Source organism: Miscanthus floridulus, chromosome 10 (assembly GCF_019320115.1).
Source record: "Miscanthus floridulus cultivar M001 chromosome 10, ASM1932011v1, whole genome shotgun sequence".
NCBI classification, from domain to species: Eukaryota; Viridiplantae; Streptophyta; class Magnoliopsida; order Poales; family Poaceae; genus Miscanthus; species Miscanthus floridulus.
The window spans coordinates 141,667,919-141,682,754 of record NC_089589.1 but is presented as its reverse complement, the minus strand read 5'-3'; the positions used below and the strand labels follow the sequence as shown (position 1 = coordinate 141,682,754).

Here is a 14,836-nt window from a genome sequence, read left to right as displayed (position 1 = left end):
AGGGAGTTGGTGAGGCCATCGGTGGAGGCTCGTCGTCGAAGTTGTCACATAAGCCATCGTCCACCCACCGGCAGAACTGGGGCGACCCTCTGAGGCACCGCTGGGGTAGAAGGATGCGGCATTGGGAAAGAAGGGTGAGCGAGGGCTGGGACTTTGCTACTGCGCCACCAAGACTGCCCTCGGCGGGCTGGCACGTTGGCGGCGGAGGGCGCCCGTCCTAGCTAGGGAGGAGGCCCCATGGCCACTACAGGCAGTGCTGAAGGAGGCCATTGTTGCCAAAGTTGCCTCCGGCGAGCTAGGGATCCGCAGCTGCGCCTAGAACGGCTTCGCGAGCAGCGCTGGGTTGGGGTCTTCAAACTCACGGGGTGCTGGGTGAGGAAGGGAGAGATGGACCCATCAAACAGTAGATCGTTCGGAGGTGATTGTGGATCTGAGGTTTGTTGCTATAGGGAAGCCGGGAGTGTTGCGGATCTGGGAGGATTCGTTGTGGGGGGCGCAGTGGGGAAGACGGTGTGAAGGAGCGGGTCGGGGGGCTTTGGCTCCTCCATCAGCTAATCATAATATCTATAAGAACTATTATGATTTTTGCATTGGGAGTTTCGTAAGAGCAACTCCAACAGAGTTGGTAAAAATAGATGGCTAAACTCATGATTTAGCCGACCTCTAAAATAGAAACCCCAGCAAAAAAAACAGAAAACTCCAATAGCTTTTCCATTTGGGTGAGAAAAATGGCTAGTGGCACATGCAAGCTATATCTAGCATGTGAAAATTCTAGGATAGATGACTTGCTATTTTAGAAAACGAGATACAATAGCTGTTGGACTCTCCCTCTTTTTCCCAAAATACTCAAATATAGATTTCACAAGATGGATAGCTCTTGTGTTGAAGTTGCTCTAACAAGCTATTATGAACGTAATATTTTGATTTTATAGCCAAGAAATGAAATCAAAGTCTTTTTTTTGTGAAACTAAATGGAATCAAAGTCGGAACAATGTGGAAGGTGCAACGTCGTGTAGAAATGATTTGGTTAGAAAACAGAATTTGGCTGTCCATGTATAATAAATAAAATAAATGAATGTATATAGCCCTATGGGCTGTGGTATTCCGGATCGGGCCCAAAACATGGTCCACATGATGAACAAAAGCAATATATGCGGTCCATTGGACTGTGCCGTATGGTGGGCCAGCCCACGTGGTAAGAAGAACCCCAGGCTCGTCTACGGCCCAAACGGCCCAAACGGACTGCGAGAAATGTCCCAGAACTTTTATTTAGATTCTGAAAATCTACTGGCTCGCTGGTCTCCTGAAACTCATGAAGATATTGATGCATGGGTTATGGTGAACTACGAATGCTGAAAAGTTTACAGCACAACCTGACACAATCATGTTTTCAACCCGACCCAACACATCTGAAGCATTGTTTGGCTTTCCCCTAGAGTGTTTAGGGTCTCAGTCACCCATCCCAGAGGAGTGGAGGCGCGGGGGAAGGAGGGGAGGGCGGCAGGAGTATGGAGGCGCGGTGGATGCGGCAACCACGCGGGTGAGGGTGAGCAAGGGCGACGGCGACCACGTGGGTGAGGGCGAGCATGGGGGTTGCGACGTTGAGTGGGAGAGTGACGGCCCGATTCGGGGATGGCGCTGGATAGGGTCAAGGCGGGGCGGTCAGAAACAAGTTTAATAATGGTTCGCTGGGTTGGAGTGTGTAATCGATGGCAAAGGCAGGTAATTTCCTTGGAACTCTATGTCTAGGTTTATTTCAGAGGGTTCTAGAGCTGGAAAAGAGGTGCTCCAAGAGAATGAACTAGAGCTCCAATAACTCCATGGAATTCGGCTACTCCAACTTTTTTTGGAGTTGGGGTGTTTGGCTAGCTATAGCCATCTCTAGCCTGGAGTTTGGCTCTAGAGCCATGCCCAAACAACCCCTTAGTCAGCAACGACTTCAAAGGGTGGCATCGCGGGCAACAACAGCATGTATGGCAGCACAGGAGGCGGCAGCAGCACAGGCTATCGGTTGCCAGGTATTTTATTATTTTGTTAATTGATTATCACCATCGGTTTGTAACCAATGGTGCACTAGTATAGACAACATTTCTACTAGTGGTACATTTTGAATTTGTACTGGCGTTTTTATGAACCGCAATGTGAAAGGTTAGTGAAAATCAACATATTTCACTAGCATTACTTATGAAGCGCATGTGTAAGTATTTACACTAATGGCTTTCTGAAGGATACTGCTGGTGTAAATCGATCTGGAATGGCCGCATGCTTACACAAAGTGCCAGTATAAATCATTTTCCAATATTTACAAATTAGGTAAAAAAATAACAAATATTTTCCATTCGAGAGAGGTCCAATATGAGAAAATGGGTTGAATGAGTTGCCCCAAATAAGGACTCGGTTATGTTTTATATGGCCGGGAACAACCCTCAACGTGTCTTGTACATCAAGTAAGGATTACAACAGAGGATATGATCTATCAATCAAAGCAGTGGTAGGACGTGGGGCTCTGGCTTGGATTGGATTGGAGAATGAGCACATAGGAAGGAAAAGAGGTTGGCGAAGGTATTGGTGTGCTCCAATAGCTTGGGTCAAGGTGGAAAAAGTGGGAGTTGGCTGATGAGCTGCAGCTCTGAAGATGAGCCATGTTGTGGCGACTGTGGCGCATCTATGCCACCCCACACCATGCCACTTCATGGTAGTCCGATGAGTGGCGAATGACGTAGGCAAGCGCATATGACCGTGATGCAGAGCACCAAGGCATGCGTGAAGTCTGTGTGTGTTGCGGAGGAGGAAAATGGAGTGGATGGGGGAAGGAGGTTTTTTTTGCAGTTTTCATTCATGCTGGCACAGACACATATGCATCTAGAGGTGATGTATGGGAGGCTTTGGACGACCTCTACTCGAACATCAAATTAGATCAGGGACCAAAATGCCAGCCCATCACTATCGATTTCTTATCAACCGGCAGTGATAGGCGAACCGATTGTGATATTGGGTTAGTGATATTCGGTCATCACTGTCGGTAATTGGTGTGATCCAGCAGTGATTCTATCATCACTACCAGTTCATGGCTTGAACCAACAGTGATACTATCACTACCGGTTTGGGACATGACCCGCCCGATAGTGACAGACTGTATGAAAAACATCATAACTTTCTCATATTAGGTCTGAGTAAGACGAACTTTATACCAAAGTTGTAGTACTCAACGAGATCAACAACTTTGTTATTGACATCATTTTCATTTGAAGTCGTTTTGATGCTGAATATTTGATTCACAAGATTGTATAGAGTTAATACCAAAGGAATCAATATGCTCTATAGTCATATGTGTAGTGGTAGAGAAGGATCTTAGATGGACAAACGACCAAAACAAAAGTTGTAGATCTCAAAAATTTATACAACTTTGTAGTTCAGAACTTTTTTATTTGAAGTCGTTTTTATGTTGAAATATTTGATTCACAAGATTTTATAGAGTTAATAACTAAGGAATCCATAAGCTCTATAGTCACACGTAAGTGTGTAGTGTTAGGGAAGGATTTCAGATGGAGAAACAACCAAAACAAAGTTGTAGATATCAAAAACTTATGCAAATTTCTAGTTGAAAACTTTTTTATTTGAAACCATCTATCCAACAAAAATTACATTTGAATTCCTCACATTTGAAATTTGAATTTTTCAAACGACCACGGATGAAGAAACAACCAAAAAAAAGTTGTAGATCTTGAAAAGTTATGCAACTTTGTAGTTGACAACTTTTTCATTTGAAGTCATCTATCCAAGAAAACTTATATTTGAATTTCCTCGTATTTAAAATTCAAACTCTTCAAACGACATCGGATGGAGAAATGACTAGAACCAAGTTGTAGATCTTGAAATGTTATAAAACTTTGTGGTTGACAATGTTTTCATTTGAAAACATTTAGGGTCCCAAATACTCATTTCAAAACCAAATGAACATAAAATGAGGAGGATGAATATCCCAAATGGACAGAAGTGTCTTATGGTGGAGTGGTCATGGGACGAACGCGCGAATCCTGAGGTCGTGGGTTTGAACACTGACGAACGCGAAGCGCGTGTTTTTTGCGTGAAAAATTGCATGACTTGTGGCAGCGCGTGCATGTGGGTACCAAGTGGGGTCTTTCCCAGTATTAATTTTTTTCTATATATTTTCAGCATGAATTTGGTATTCTGGAAAACCTCATCAAGTGATGAGCCCTGCCATCAATGCCACTTTCTACTGTGTGTTCAAGAAATCGACAGTGACGAGGTTTTTGAATTGGCAATGAAGGGTTGTTCTGGGGTAGTGAAATAAGAGCGATATTTGAACTTGTATAATCGTCGGTAAGACCATAACCGTTGGCCATTCACGGTCTCCCTAACTCATTGGCCATTATACTTTCATATTGGCATAGGTACCTTAACCCGTTGGCCATCCGTTAATGGTCTCCCCAACTACCCGTTGGCCATTATACTTCCATACTAGCATAGGTTGTATATCTAGTATAATGTAGATACTAGGTTTAGGGTCATATCTATAAACATCTTGTGGTCTAATTGCAAACTTTGAGGACTTGTTAGTAACTCATAGCCTCACGGAGGAAGTAAATACAAACAACCATCTCTCCCTCCTATAAATGGTGCACTAAGGCTTAGAGGGAAATGACCCTCGGCCATCTCACTCTCCTTTTTTCACTGTTCAACCTCCCTACCTCTCTTTAGGATCCTCCCCCTATCTCTCCTTGGCAACAAGGACAATTCCTCAACAACCTGTAACTCTCCCCCTCTCTCTCTCTCTTTGGCGGCAAGTCCCCAACAACATGTAACGCTTATTTCAAGAAATGGTACTAATTTTGGTCCTAATATTATTCTCTTAAGTGATCGTTAAACAATAGTGGAAGTAGTTAAAATATGCTTGATTAAATATTTAAATATGTAATCCACCTGTGCTAGCCTATGCCGACTATATAATGAGTGCGTTGATAGATAAGCTAGACTAGTATTTGTTTTATAGCATATCCACCTGTTGTAATAGACCTTACATATATTTACAAAATTCTCAAACGATGATGGCAAAATTTATGTCGTGCGTCTTCCTCCTAGACTCACCATGGCGCATGGTAGGTCAGCCCGGAGGCAACGAACGGTACCCCATGTCCCAAGGGCATGCATTGTGCTTCTTTGGGATATTAAACTCATAGGACTTATCCACAATTAATTATTATTCAGTAAATCTACTACAACGTTATTCTATATATAAGAAGACGCGCATGCACCGATATGGATTTACTATAGTTTTAATTAGCAAAGAAACTATATATAGTATAGCACATTGTATAACACAACACGTATTTCATGCCAAGTGCTATATATTTTTATCTTATTAATTAATTTATGAGTGTTGTGTTTAACCATTTGTTGCATTGCGAAATATCCCTTTTTCTTTCAAAACATTAGTCTAATTTAAAAAAACTGTCAATGAAGGACCATTCATTAAACTATGTATGCATTTAACTTAACAACAAACACTTAGATTATTACAATCTCTAGTCGTCGTAACAACATAACATCATGTCTTGTTGACAAAATTTAGTCAAATCTTAAAAATTAATTACTGCAAGTATCATTAACTTCTAAAGTATATAGATTGGAAATGAGATATATGTGCAAATTTTGTATTAAAAACTACTCTCTATTCCCAATGATAAGATGTTTTGATTTTTCAAGATACGTTTGTACTTACACACTATGTCTTGATATGTAGTAAAAGTAATGTACCTAGAAAAAACAAAATGTCTTATACTTTAGAATGCAGGGAGCACTTAGCTCTCAACATCTCATAAATTAAGATATTAAAAATACATTTTAGAAGGTATCAATGATTATAGATATGCGTGGAAGATCATACGAAGTCAAATATGGAGCCTCCTGTACTTGGCTTGGGAAAACAACTAACACTTGAGCCATTATAATGGATGGCAGCCGAGCACAAATGTCCAAGAATGGTGCATGTGGCAAACATCAGGAACTCAATGTCCATTTCAAGACTAATCTCGATCAATCTAACTTCTTTGAGATCTTTGACTTGAAACAACTTTGATGGAGCCACTTACCATCATGATCTTAACAACAAGTTAGCCTCTAGTGTATCCAAATGCTCTCACTTAAGCTCCCTTAAGACGAATATCTTGGACCCCTTTAATAGTATAACCTAAGAAAAAATAAAGCTTTAATATCCAAGCATCAAGCCTAAATTGGCTCTATAGTATCCTTAGTCTTCAAGAATATCCTATATGCCTTACCCCAATCATCAATCAAATTATTTGGGGCCAAGACACTTGTGACCAATCAACTTGTGACTAACTCAAATGGGATTACCATTGCAAAACACAAATTAGTTGTGTTCATCAATCGCCAAAACACCATAGCACCAAATTGGGGCCTAGATACATTCACTTGTTCATAGCGGGTTCCTAGACGTATGGAGACAAGTAGTGTTGTGGTTTGAGGAAGGAGCGTTGTTGTGATGGGGACAGATGCCAAGGAGACATTAGTGGCAGTCTAGTGAGGTAGGTGATGAAGCAGTGGTAGGACGTGGGGCTCTAGCTTGGATTGGATTGAAGAGTGAGCACATAGGAAGGATAAGAGGGTGGCAAAGGTATTGGTGCACTCCAGTAGCTCGGGTCAAGGTGGAAAAGTGGGAGTTGGCTGACAAGCTAGAGCTCTGAAGATGAGCCCTGTCATGCCAACCATGGTGCATCCAGGCCACCCCATGCCATGCCACATCATGCTAGTCCGATGAGGGGTGAGTGATGCAGGCAAGCGCGATGGCCGAGTTGCAGAACACAGAGGCGTGCGTGGAGTCTACGTGCGGTACGAAGGAGGAAAATTGAGTGGATAGGGAAGGAGATACTTTTTAGCAATTTTCATTCATGCTAGCACAGACACATAGGCATCTAGAGGTGGTGTGGAAGGCTTTGGACCTCTACTCGAACACCATAGTAGATCAGGGACCAAAATGATATTTTTAGGGGTATTAAACAAGCTAGGTAATTATACAAAAAGAGAATCCATCATAATTTCCTACATGAACCATTAGCCTATAAAACGAAACATTATTCACAAACCACATGGCACACAAAATTTAGAGTTGGTGGTGCCATCACAAATCATGGTTGTCATTAACCTTAGGCAGAGAGTCAATATGAAGAGAGATTATTGTTTGGAGATAAGTGCAAGAAAGAGGGAGAGAGTAAGTAGGAAATTAAAAGAGATTAATGCTTGGAGATAAGTGGAAGAAAGAGTGGGAGACAAATCATTTTGACTAGGAAAAACTCGGATCTCATCACCAGTCCATGAATATATAATTATAATGTCTTGGAGAGAATGAATTATAGTGATGCCCCTAGGGCCTATTCTATTTACATAGGCACTGTCCTAGGCACCAAGACCCATTGAGGGTAAATGTTGACAGTCTTTAGCTACATAGATAAATCAACAAGCATAAAGACACCAATGTAGCTTTGAGTATTCGACAATATCAAATTTTATGGGGAAGGAGAGGTGATTAACTACAAATCAAATTTGGTTCGTGGATCGAAGACAAAAAAAATAAAGTATAGAAGGATATAGAGGGTTCAAGGTCCACCTTGTAGCCAAGTGTATTTGTGACATTAAAGATTAGTGTTAACTTTGCTTACTTCAGAGCAACACACGAATACTAGCCTTAGAAACAAATGAAAACGGGTCCAACCTATTGTGGCTACAGACCCTATTGGTACTTGTCAGTGTATTTGTAATGGGTTGATAATTATGGGGCATAGCATGACAATAAGAACTTGATGGTCGGACATAGTACACAAAGTCCAGGGTTTGTCGATTGTATTGCTTGGCGCCTCATATTTTAGGGGGGGCTTCATACTAGCCAACACTATAGCTAGGAAGCCAGGTTTGTCCTCTGTGGTAATATCTACGGGTCGTATCATCCAATGTAGCTCCTGTGTCCTTTGTGATCAGGTTGTTGCAATCTTGACAAGGTCTTGGCATGAGCCTGCTTTAGTCATCTCCGTTGAACAAGTCCAAAAATGTTGCCTGACAAAGCACACATCTTCTTTTGTTTGCAGGGAAACCATGAAGGATTTAATCAGTAGTTGTAAAAAACCCCACTTACTCATGAATAGGTGAACCTCTCAAGGATAGGTTAGCCCGGGGTAAATCCAAATGGTATCTGACATCCAAGCTGCTAGTATATAAGATAGTGACCTAGTAGAGGGCATACCATTGCTCTTGATTGTACGGATCATGTGCCCATATGCATGGTCACACATGGTTTCTATGATTTAGATGACAACACAACTGCAGGGTACTAGGTGATGCCTAAGAGGAGGGGGGGGGACTAGGTAACTTAAAACTAATCGCCTCTAAAATATACATATCAAAATCTATGCAAGATACTATCTAAAATGTGTACTACGGTTTTGCTGAGTGTTTCTATCTCTAATGCAAAAGAGTTTGGCACCCTAGGTCCAATGCTATCAACTAACCTAGCAAGCTAGACTAGGAAGGTAAATCACACAACCTAAGGGAAGCAAGTAAGAATGGAAATGTAATGAGATAGAGATAAGCAAACTCCCACAACGACAATTTTTTTAGAGGTATCGAGAAGCTCATGCTTTCCCTAGTCCTTGTTGGACTGGTTGGGTAACTCCATGCATAGCTCATAGGACTTCCCTACGCACAGTAAGTGGGTCCCCATCTGTCCTTCTCCTGGACCGCTCCTCACTGTCTTCACAACCGAGCTTCTAACCAATACTCCACAAGTCTCGTTGCCTTGGTACACTGTCGGCGGCTACACCATGGACACGATTGGTGTGACCTCACAAGATTACAAGATCCTTGGAGTACAAGCTAGGTGCGTGCAAGCACCAAGTAGCAAGAGCAATGCAGGCGTCACTAAGCACTATGAATAAGCCTAGAGAAAGTTCTATTTTGTGGTCTAAACTAGCATAAGCCCTTCACAAAGCACTAACACTAATCACCTAAATTTCCCGTAAGCACTTGGATGAAAGCGTCAACTCACTAGCCGCTTCAGCACACTCTAACTCCCTAGAAATGACCATGTACAGGCGTATATATAACCCCAACTTCCCAAACTAGCCGTTGTGCACGAACTCCACTTTTGTAGTGAGCACCAGAGATGTTTGGTGATGCCATATGTACTAGCCATTGGAATCCGACGTTTGCTGCTTCATCTCCCCAGTGATGTTTCCAGTGCCACAATGGACAGTGTTCATTGTCCTAGCCTTCATTTCTTCACTGGATCGCACCTTATCTTCTGGTGCTCACCCGATGCCTTGCACTTTGGAGAGCTCTAATGATATTTATCTTCTCCACTACGACTGTGCAGTACTCTTTGTACTGAAGCTTTGATGCCTCATCGAAGGGTTCTGGTGCACTCTTCAGCAGCTAGCCTCAGACTTGACTTCATGTTATCTTTTGGTGCCTTCATCGGAGAGCTTCAATAGTGCACTCCAGTGCACATTGAGCTCAATTTCTTTGTGTTTTCTCAGCCGGAATTCTTGCACTTCATTTCTTGGACCGGTTCCATATATACTACTATCCATCTAAGGATGAAATGCATGCATCAGATGTTGAAATTTGTGAGACGATTTCTATTAGTTTTATATTTTCTATTAGTGTACATGTTTAACAAACAGTTTTGCATGAGAACGACATTCGGCCTAGAATGTGTTATCTGTGCTATACAGCCAGCTAGCGACTACATTGGATAGAGCAATCTCGGTGTGCCGTCGATATCTTTTCTGTTTCTCAGTTTGAGATACTCAAAAGAAAGTTCCATCTGGCCATTTGAGCTAAATGACAAAAATTTACAAAAATCAAATGTGCCATTGACCTAAGCCGGCCATTGATTGTCCAGTGTCAACGTATCGCAAATAATGATTCTCATGTATTATTTTTTTTTCTTGCTATCTGAGCATCAAATTCATGCATATATATAGTGTGTGTTGAATCGTATGTCGGCAAGAAGACCCTAGTATAATATAAATATAAACAAGGAACACTCTAATATAATATAAGTATAAAAAAGGAACTATGTAAGAGGAAGATGGCAGGGGGATTTGCTCGACCATCACTATCTTTGGGTGCATTCATCGTTGCATCAAGAAATTGACCTACATATATGGATATATCTAAGTGGTGTGTTGCCCCTGAGGCTGCTGACAACTGGAGTGGCTGTTAGAGTTAACTCCCATGAGCATGATTAGGGTAGCTCACAAGTCACAAACTGATACTAATTAATCTTATATAGAAATGGCCTACTATAGAGACTGGGATACTGGCATATATTACTTATTGTAGAAGATACGGTACATATGGTTATGCAGACAAGCTCGTAGTAGTAGTGGTGATCACGCGCAAGGAGATGAAGCTGAGATTTTTTAAAGAGCCAAATCGAAGTCAAATGATGTCGAAGGTGCATACGTGTCAGCAAGTGATGCAAGTCGACACAAGATAATTGTGTATGTTCCTGATTCGCTGGTAAGTCAAATCCAGAATATTCTGTTTTCTTAGTGTAAGTGAACCAAGTTAACACAATTTAATTGCCCATTTTGGCTGGCTCAGTTGAAACAGCACAAAAATACCAAAAGGCTAAGGCCGGTAAAAATTCTATGTGAGGGTGAGCAGGAGAGAGCCTTTCTACAGAAGATACCAAAAGGTAAAAAGTTTGGTATAAATTTTGTACTACCTTCTTTCTAGCTTTTCACGAATGGTGACTGCTCTTAATTTGGCACCTTTGCAAGGACTTTAACAAAATTTATTGCTCATCAGCATCAGACAAAAAGATATATATGTGGATCATCTATATTGTGATATTAGGAAACACACGAGTCATTTAGACGCAGATAGAACATTTACGAATTTTGTGTTGAGTGAAACATTTTGGGGTCTCTACACAGCACAAGTTTTTCGACTCACATTGCATATAACATTCAAGTGTTAGTGGAGCCTCTAGAGCACAACTATTTATTTCAACATAAGTAATCTAAGGTCACATATAAGCTTTAATTCATAAATAAATTAATTCAGACTAATTTATAGGCAAATAAAGGGTTATGCTAATTAATAAATGAATGAAAATTACATTCGTTATGTATGAAGAATGATGGTTGTCCCGTCGACCAACTACCTCCGGGTAAGGTTCTTCAACCTTAGTCTATCACCTCCTCTCGCCAAACACAAAAAAAGTAACTCATGTCCATTTCCATTGTTTCATTAGTACAAAAACTATTTTTTTGGCGGGTATAAATTGATTTCTACTAGCACTAGTTTTTAACCGCTAGTATAAAAGGCTAGTGAAAATAGAATATTTCCACAGGCAATGACCTTACCATTGGTAGAAATACATTTTTACTGTCAGTTCGGTTAAGTCACCCACCAACACTAGGTAAATACCACCGACTTGGCAATGAGAATCATATTCTCATTTCTGGGTAGATGTTTGACCTGACATTGACCCGGCAGTGTGATATCTCCTTACACTGCCGGGTTTGGAAAACGACAGTGATAGGGAAATCTATCACTGCCGGTTATACCCTGTCCCGGGTCTGATTTCAGCGTTAATATCGGGTATGGATTTGGCATTGCTCTATAGATCTACAGTAGTAATTGTTACCTTTGACATCTTGCTATAAAAAGTAATGTCAACGGTGCCATTACTTTATCTATGTAGTAAGATATAAGAGCCGGTGGTGCATTATATAGCTCGGTTAGTGGTGTCAACTTAGCAGGTCACTACTACTTGTGATTGACTAAAAACAATTGAAACCATTAGGTTCGGACTTACTTTCACACAGGAAAACTAGATTATATTAAACGATGCATTTGATGCAAGAAGATTACAAATAAGAACGAGAAAATCATCCTCAGCACAATGCATGCAAATGTACAGACAGAATGTACGTGTGCCGGCAGCTGGTCTGTCATGTACGCATACATACATGATGAACGTGACAAGTGGACTAGCTAGCAAGCTAAGCTATGGTGTGGCCGCCGTCGATGCAGATGACTTGGCCGGTCATGTAGGAAGCCGCCGGCATGCAGAGAAATGCCACCATGGACGCCACCTCCTCCGGCTCGCCGATCCTCCCCATGGGCAGCCGCGCCATCTCCTTCTTCACCAGCTCCGGGTCTATCGTCTTCTGCTCATCAATCCAAAATAAATCAATCATCCCATGAGGTCATATATAATCATGTAATAATAACATTTATAGCTTTTAATTGAAAAGATTAACATACAAAAATATGCATAGGAAGGAGCTGACTGAGATTAAAATCAAAGCTTACATCACTGCTGATGTCAGTCCTGATGCCCCCAGGCGCGACGCAGTTGACGCGGATGCTGTCGCTGGCCCACTCCGTGGCGAGGCTCCGAGTGAGCTGGTTCATGGCGCCCTTGGTCATGGAGTAAACGGCGAGCGCCGGGAGCCCGATGAAGCCAGCGATGGAGGAGATGTTAACAACGCTACCACCGCCGGCGGCGGCGAGGAGTGGGTGCGCGAGCTGGCTGAGGTGGAAGCACGACTCGAGGTTGGTCGCCATGATCCTCGAGTAGTCCTCGCCGGTGCACTCCAGCGTGTCCTTGAACATCGACTGCCCCGCGTTGTTCACGAGGATGTCGAGCCTGCCGCCGGAGGTGGCCCTCACGGTTGCCATGAGGTCCTCCCGGTCGCCACGCACGGACACGTGGCAGACGGAGACGGTGACCTGCAGCCCCTTCTCCTCCCACCGCCGGCGGCACTCCTCCAGCTCCGCCGCGTTCCGTGAGCACGTGTGCACCAGCGCGCCGAACCCCGCTAGCTCCTCAACGATCGCGTGCCTGCCATGCATGTTAATGTAATGTAAGTGAACTCGTACAAACGTACTAGTAGATCCCAATCAAGAGATCATCAGCACGTAATGTACCCTATGCCCTTGCTGCCGCCGGTGACGAGCGCCGTCGCACCGGCGAGGTTCCACCGCGCCGCCCTGCTCATGCGCGCAGCCACCATCTTCTTCCTCTCAATCTCTTGACTTGTATAAATGTATAATGTACGAAAGATCGGAATTAGAGTGATCGTCGATGGATGTAGAGTGCAAATGGGATGGATGAGATGCTACTCCACATCCATGCAGCATGTATTTATAGTGATCTGACCGGATGGCACCTCCATTGAAATGTGCAGTTGCGCACTAAGCAGAGCTGCGCTGACTTTGAATAAACTAGTGTAAGACCATGTTTTAGTCATCAGACGGCCGGGACAGATACGGCGCACAAGAAGACGGCCGCCCACCCACTGCTGGTTTATTCCAAGCATCCGTCCAGAGAACAAAATATTTATAAATTTGTATAAATTCCACTGCCGTTGAACCTGTCATGCGTACGTGCCAAACTGTCTGAAGTTGTTGACATGAGCAACGAGCAGCCAATGACTTCCCTGATTAATAAAAAAATATTCTTAGGGTTTACTTATGGGGGCAGTCCAAAACAACCATATTTATAAATCTATTAACAGAGGGTTTAGTTAGGGCCTATTTATGATCCACTTTAGGTTTTGCAGCTATGCTCCCAGTTTGACAAGCCAAAGATGCCAACTGAAAGAACTCTTCTCTAGCAACAAAGGTGGACGGACCTTAACCCCATGATTTTTTGAACTCCTCGAGGGTACTACAAACAGGCTATTCATATCTCCAAAAACAGGCCCCCACCTTCCCTCCAGCTCTCTCTTCTCTCTACAAACGTGTCTCTCACCTGGTCTCTCACTTCTTTTTACCTCCCGGCCCTACCCTCCATCTTCATGCGGAGGATCGAGTGACAACATAGCACTTCCGGACGGTGGCCGCAAATTGGCCACCTGCCTATGAAATCAGCGCCCCTTGTCATGGCAATAACCAAAGTCATCGCAGATAACAAGATCCTAACACAAAATCATCTGATTTCATCGATACTTTTATTTGTTGTAATAACCCTAAACAAACTAAATCTAAAAAGTATTGTAAAAGAAAAATGAGTCCACACTCCCTTTTTGTCCCCAGCAGACTCACCAGAGAGGAATACGTAGAGTGGCCCTGGACGGCAGTGGTGGTGGGCTGGTTGTTAACCCTATGTTAATCACTTGGGATCGACATAACAAATTAGTACATGCCACATAGACACAAAGCTTATTCATTTCCCCTACTTATAGTTAAACGATGATTTGTCCTGATACTCCTATTCCAAATTTTATGTGTTAAAGATTAAGATTAACATTTGTATGGATGCCATCGTGCACCCAATTTTTTTCATTGCGGTTTAACAATGCAAACTCCTAGGGCGCAACACGTCGTCACCGCCAACCACACGCTTACAAAAAAAAGGCACTATCCCAAGTAAACGAAAGATTTGTTAATAATAGGAGTTGACTTTACCAGCTAATGTCAGAGTTTCCAACATACATAATGCACAATCAACTGAATATGCAAAGGTAAGCAAAGAACATATTCATATTTATAACTAAGTAAATAAGCAAAGCTAGGGACAAGAAAATGTGTACCCTCTACCAAATGTCCATTGAATCACCTGCAACTTAATTCAGTTTATATATATATATATATATATATATATATATATATATATATATATAGAGAGAGAGAGAGAGAGAGAGAGAGAGAGAGAGGGAGAGTATGTTCAACAGCCAGCTATAAAATAAGTTATTCTGTAGCCACCTCCATTTACGATAATTTTATATACTAATTTACGATAATGTCAATACATATTTACGATAGTTGGGTTACTATA

General features: G+C 42.3%; 1 protein-coding gene across 1 annotated transcript; it reads right to left on the bottom strand.

The window, feature by feature from the left end:
- Positions 1 to 12,053: 12,053 nt before the first annotated feature.
- On the bottom strand, positions 12,054 to 13,070 carry LOC136485907 (tropinone reductase homolog At1g07440-like). Its single transcript, XM_066482714.1, has 3 exons — positions 12,985 to 13,070; positions 12,367 to 12,898; positions 12,054 to 12,221 (listed from the first exon to the last, which is right to left on the bottom strand). Exons 1-3 carry the CDS (start codon positions 13,068 to 13,070, stop codon positions 12,054 to 12,056), a joined length of 786 nt encoding a protein of 261 aa, XP_066338811.1.
- Positions 13,071 to 14,836: the final 1,766 nt, after the last annotated feature.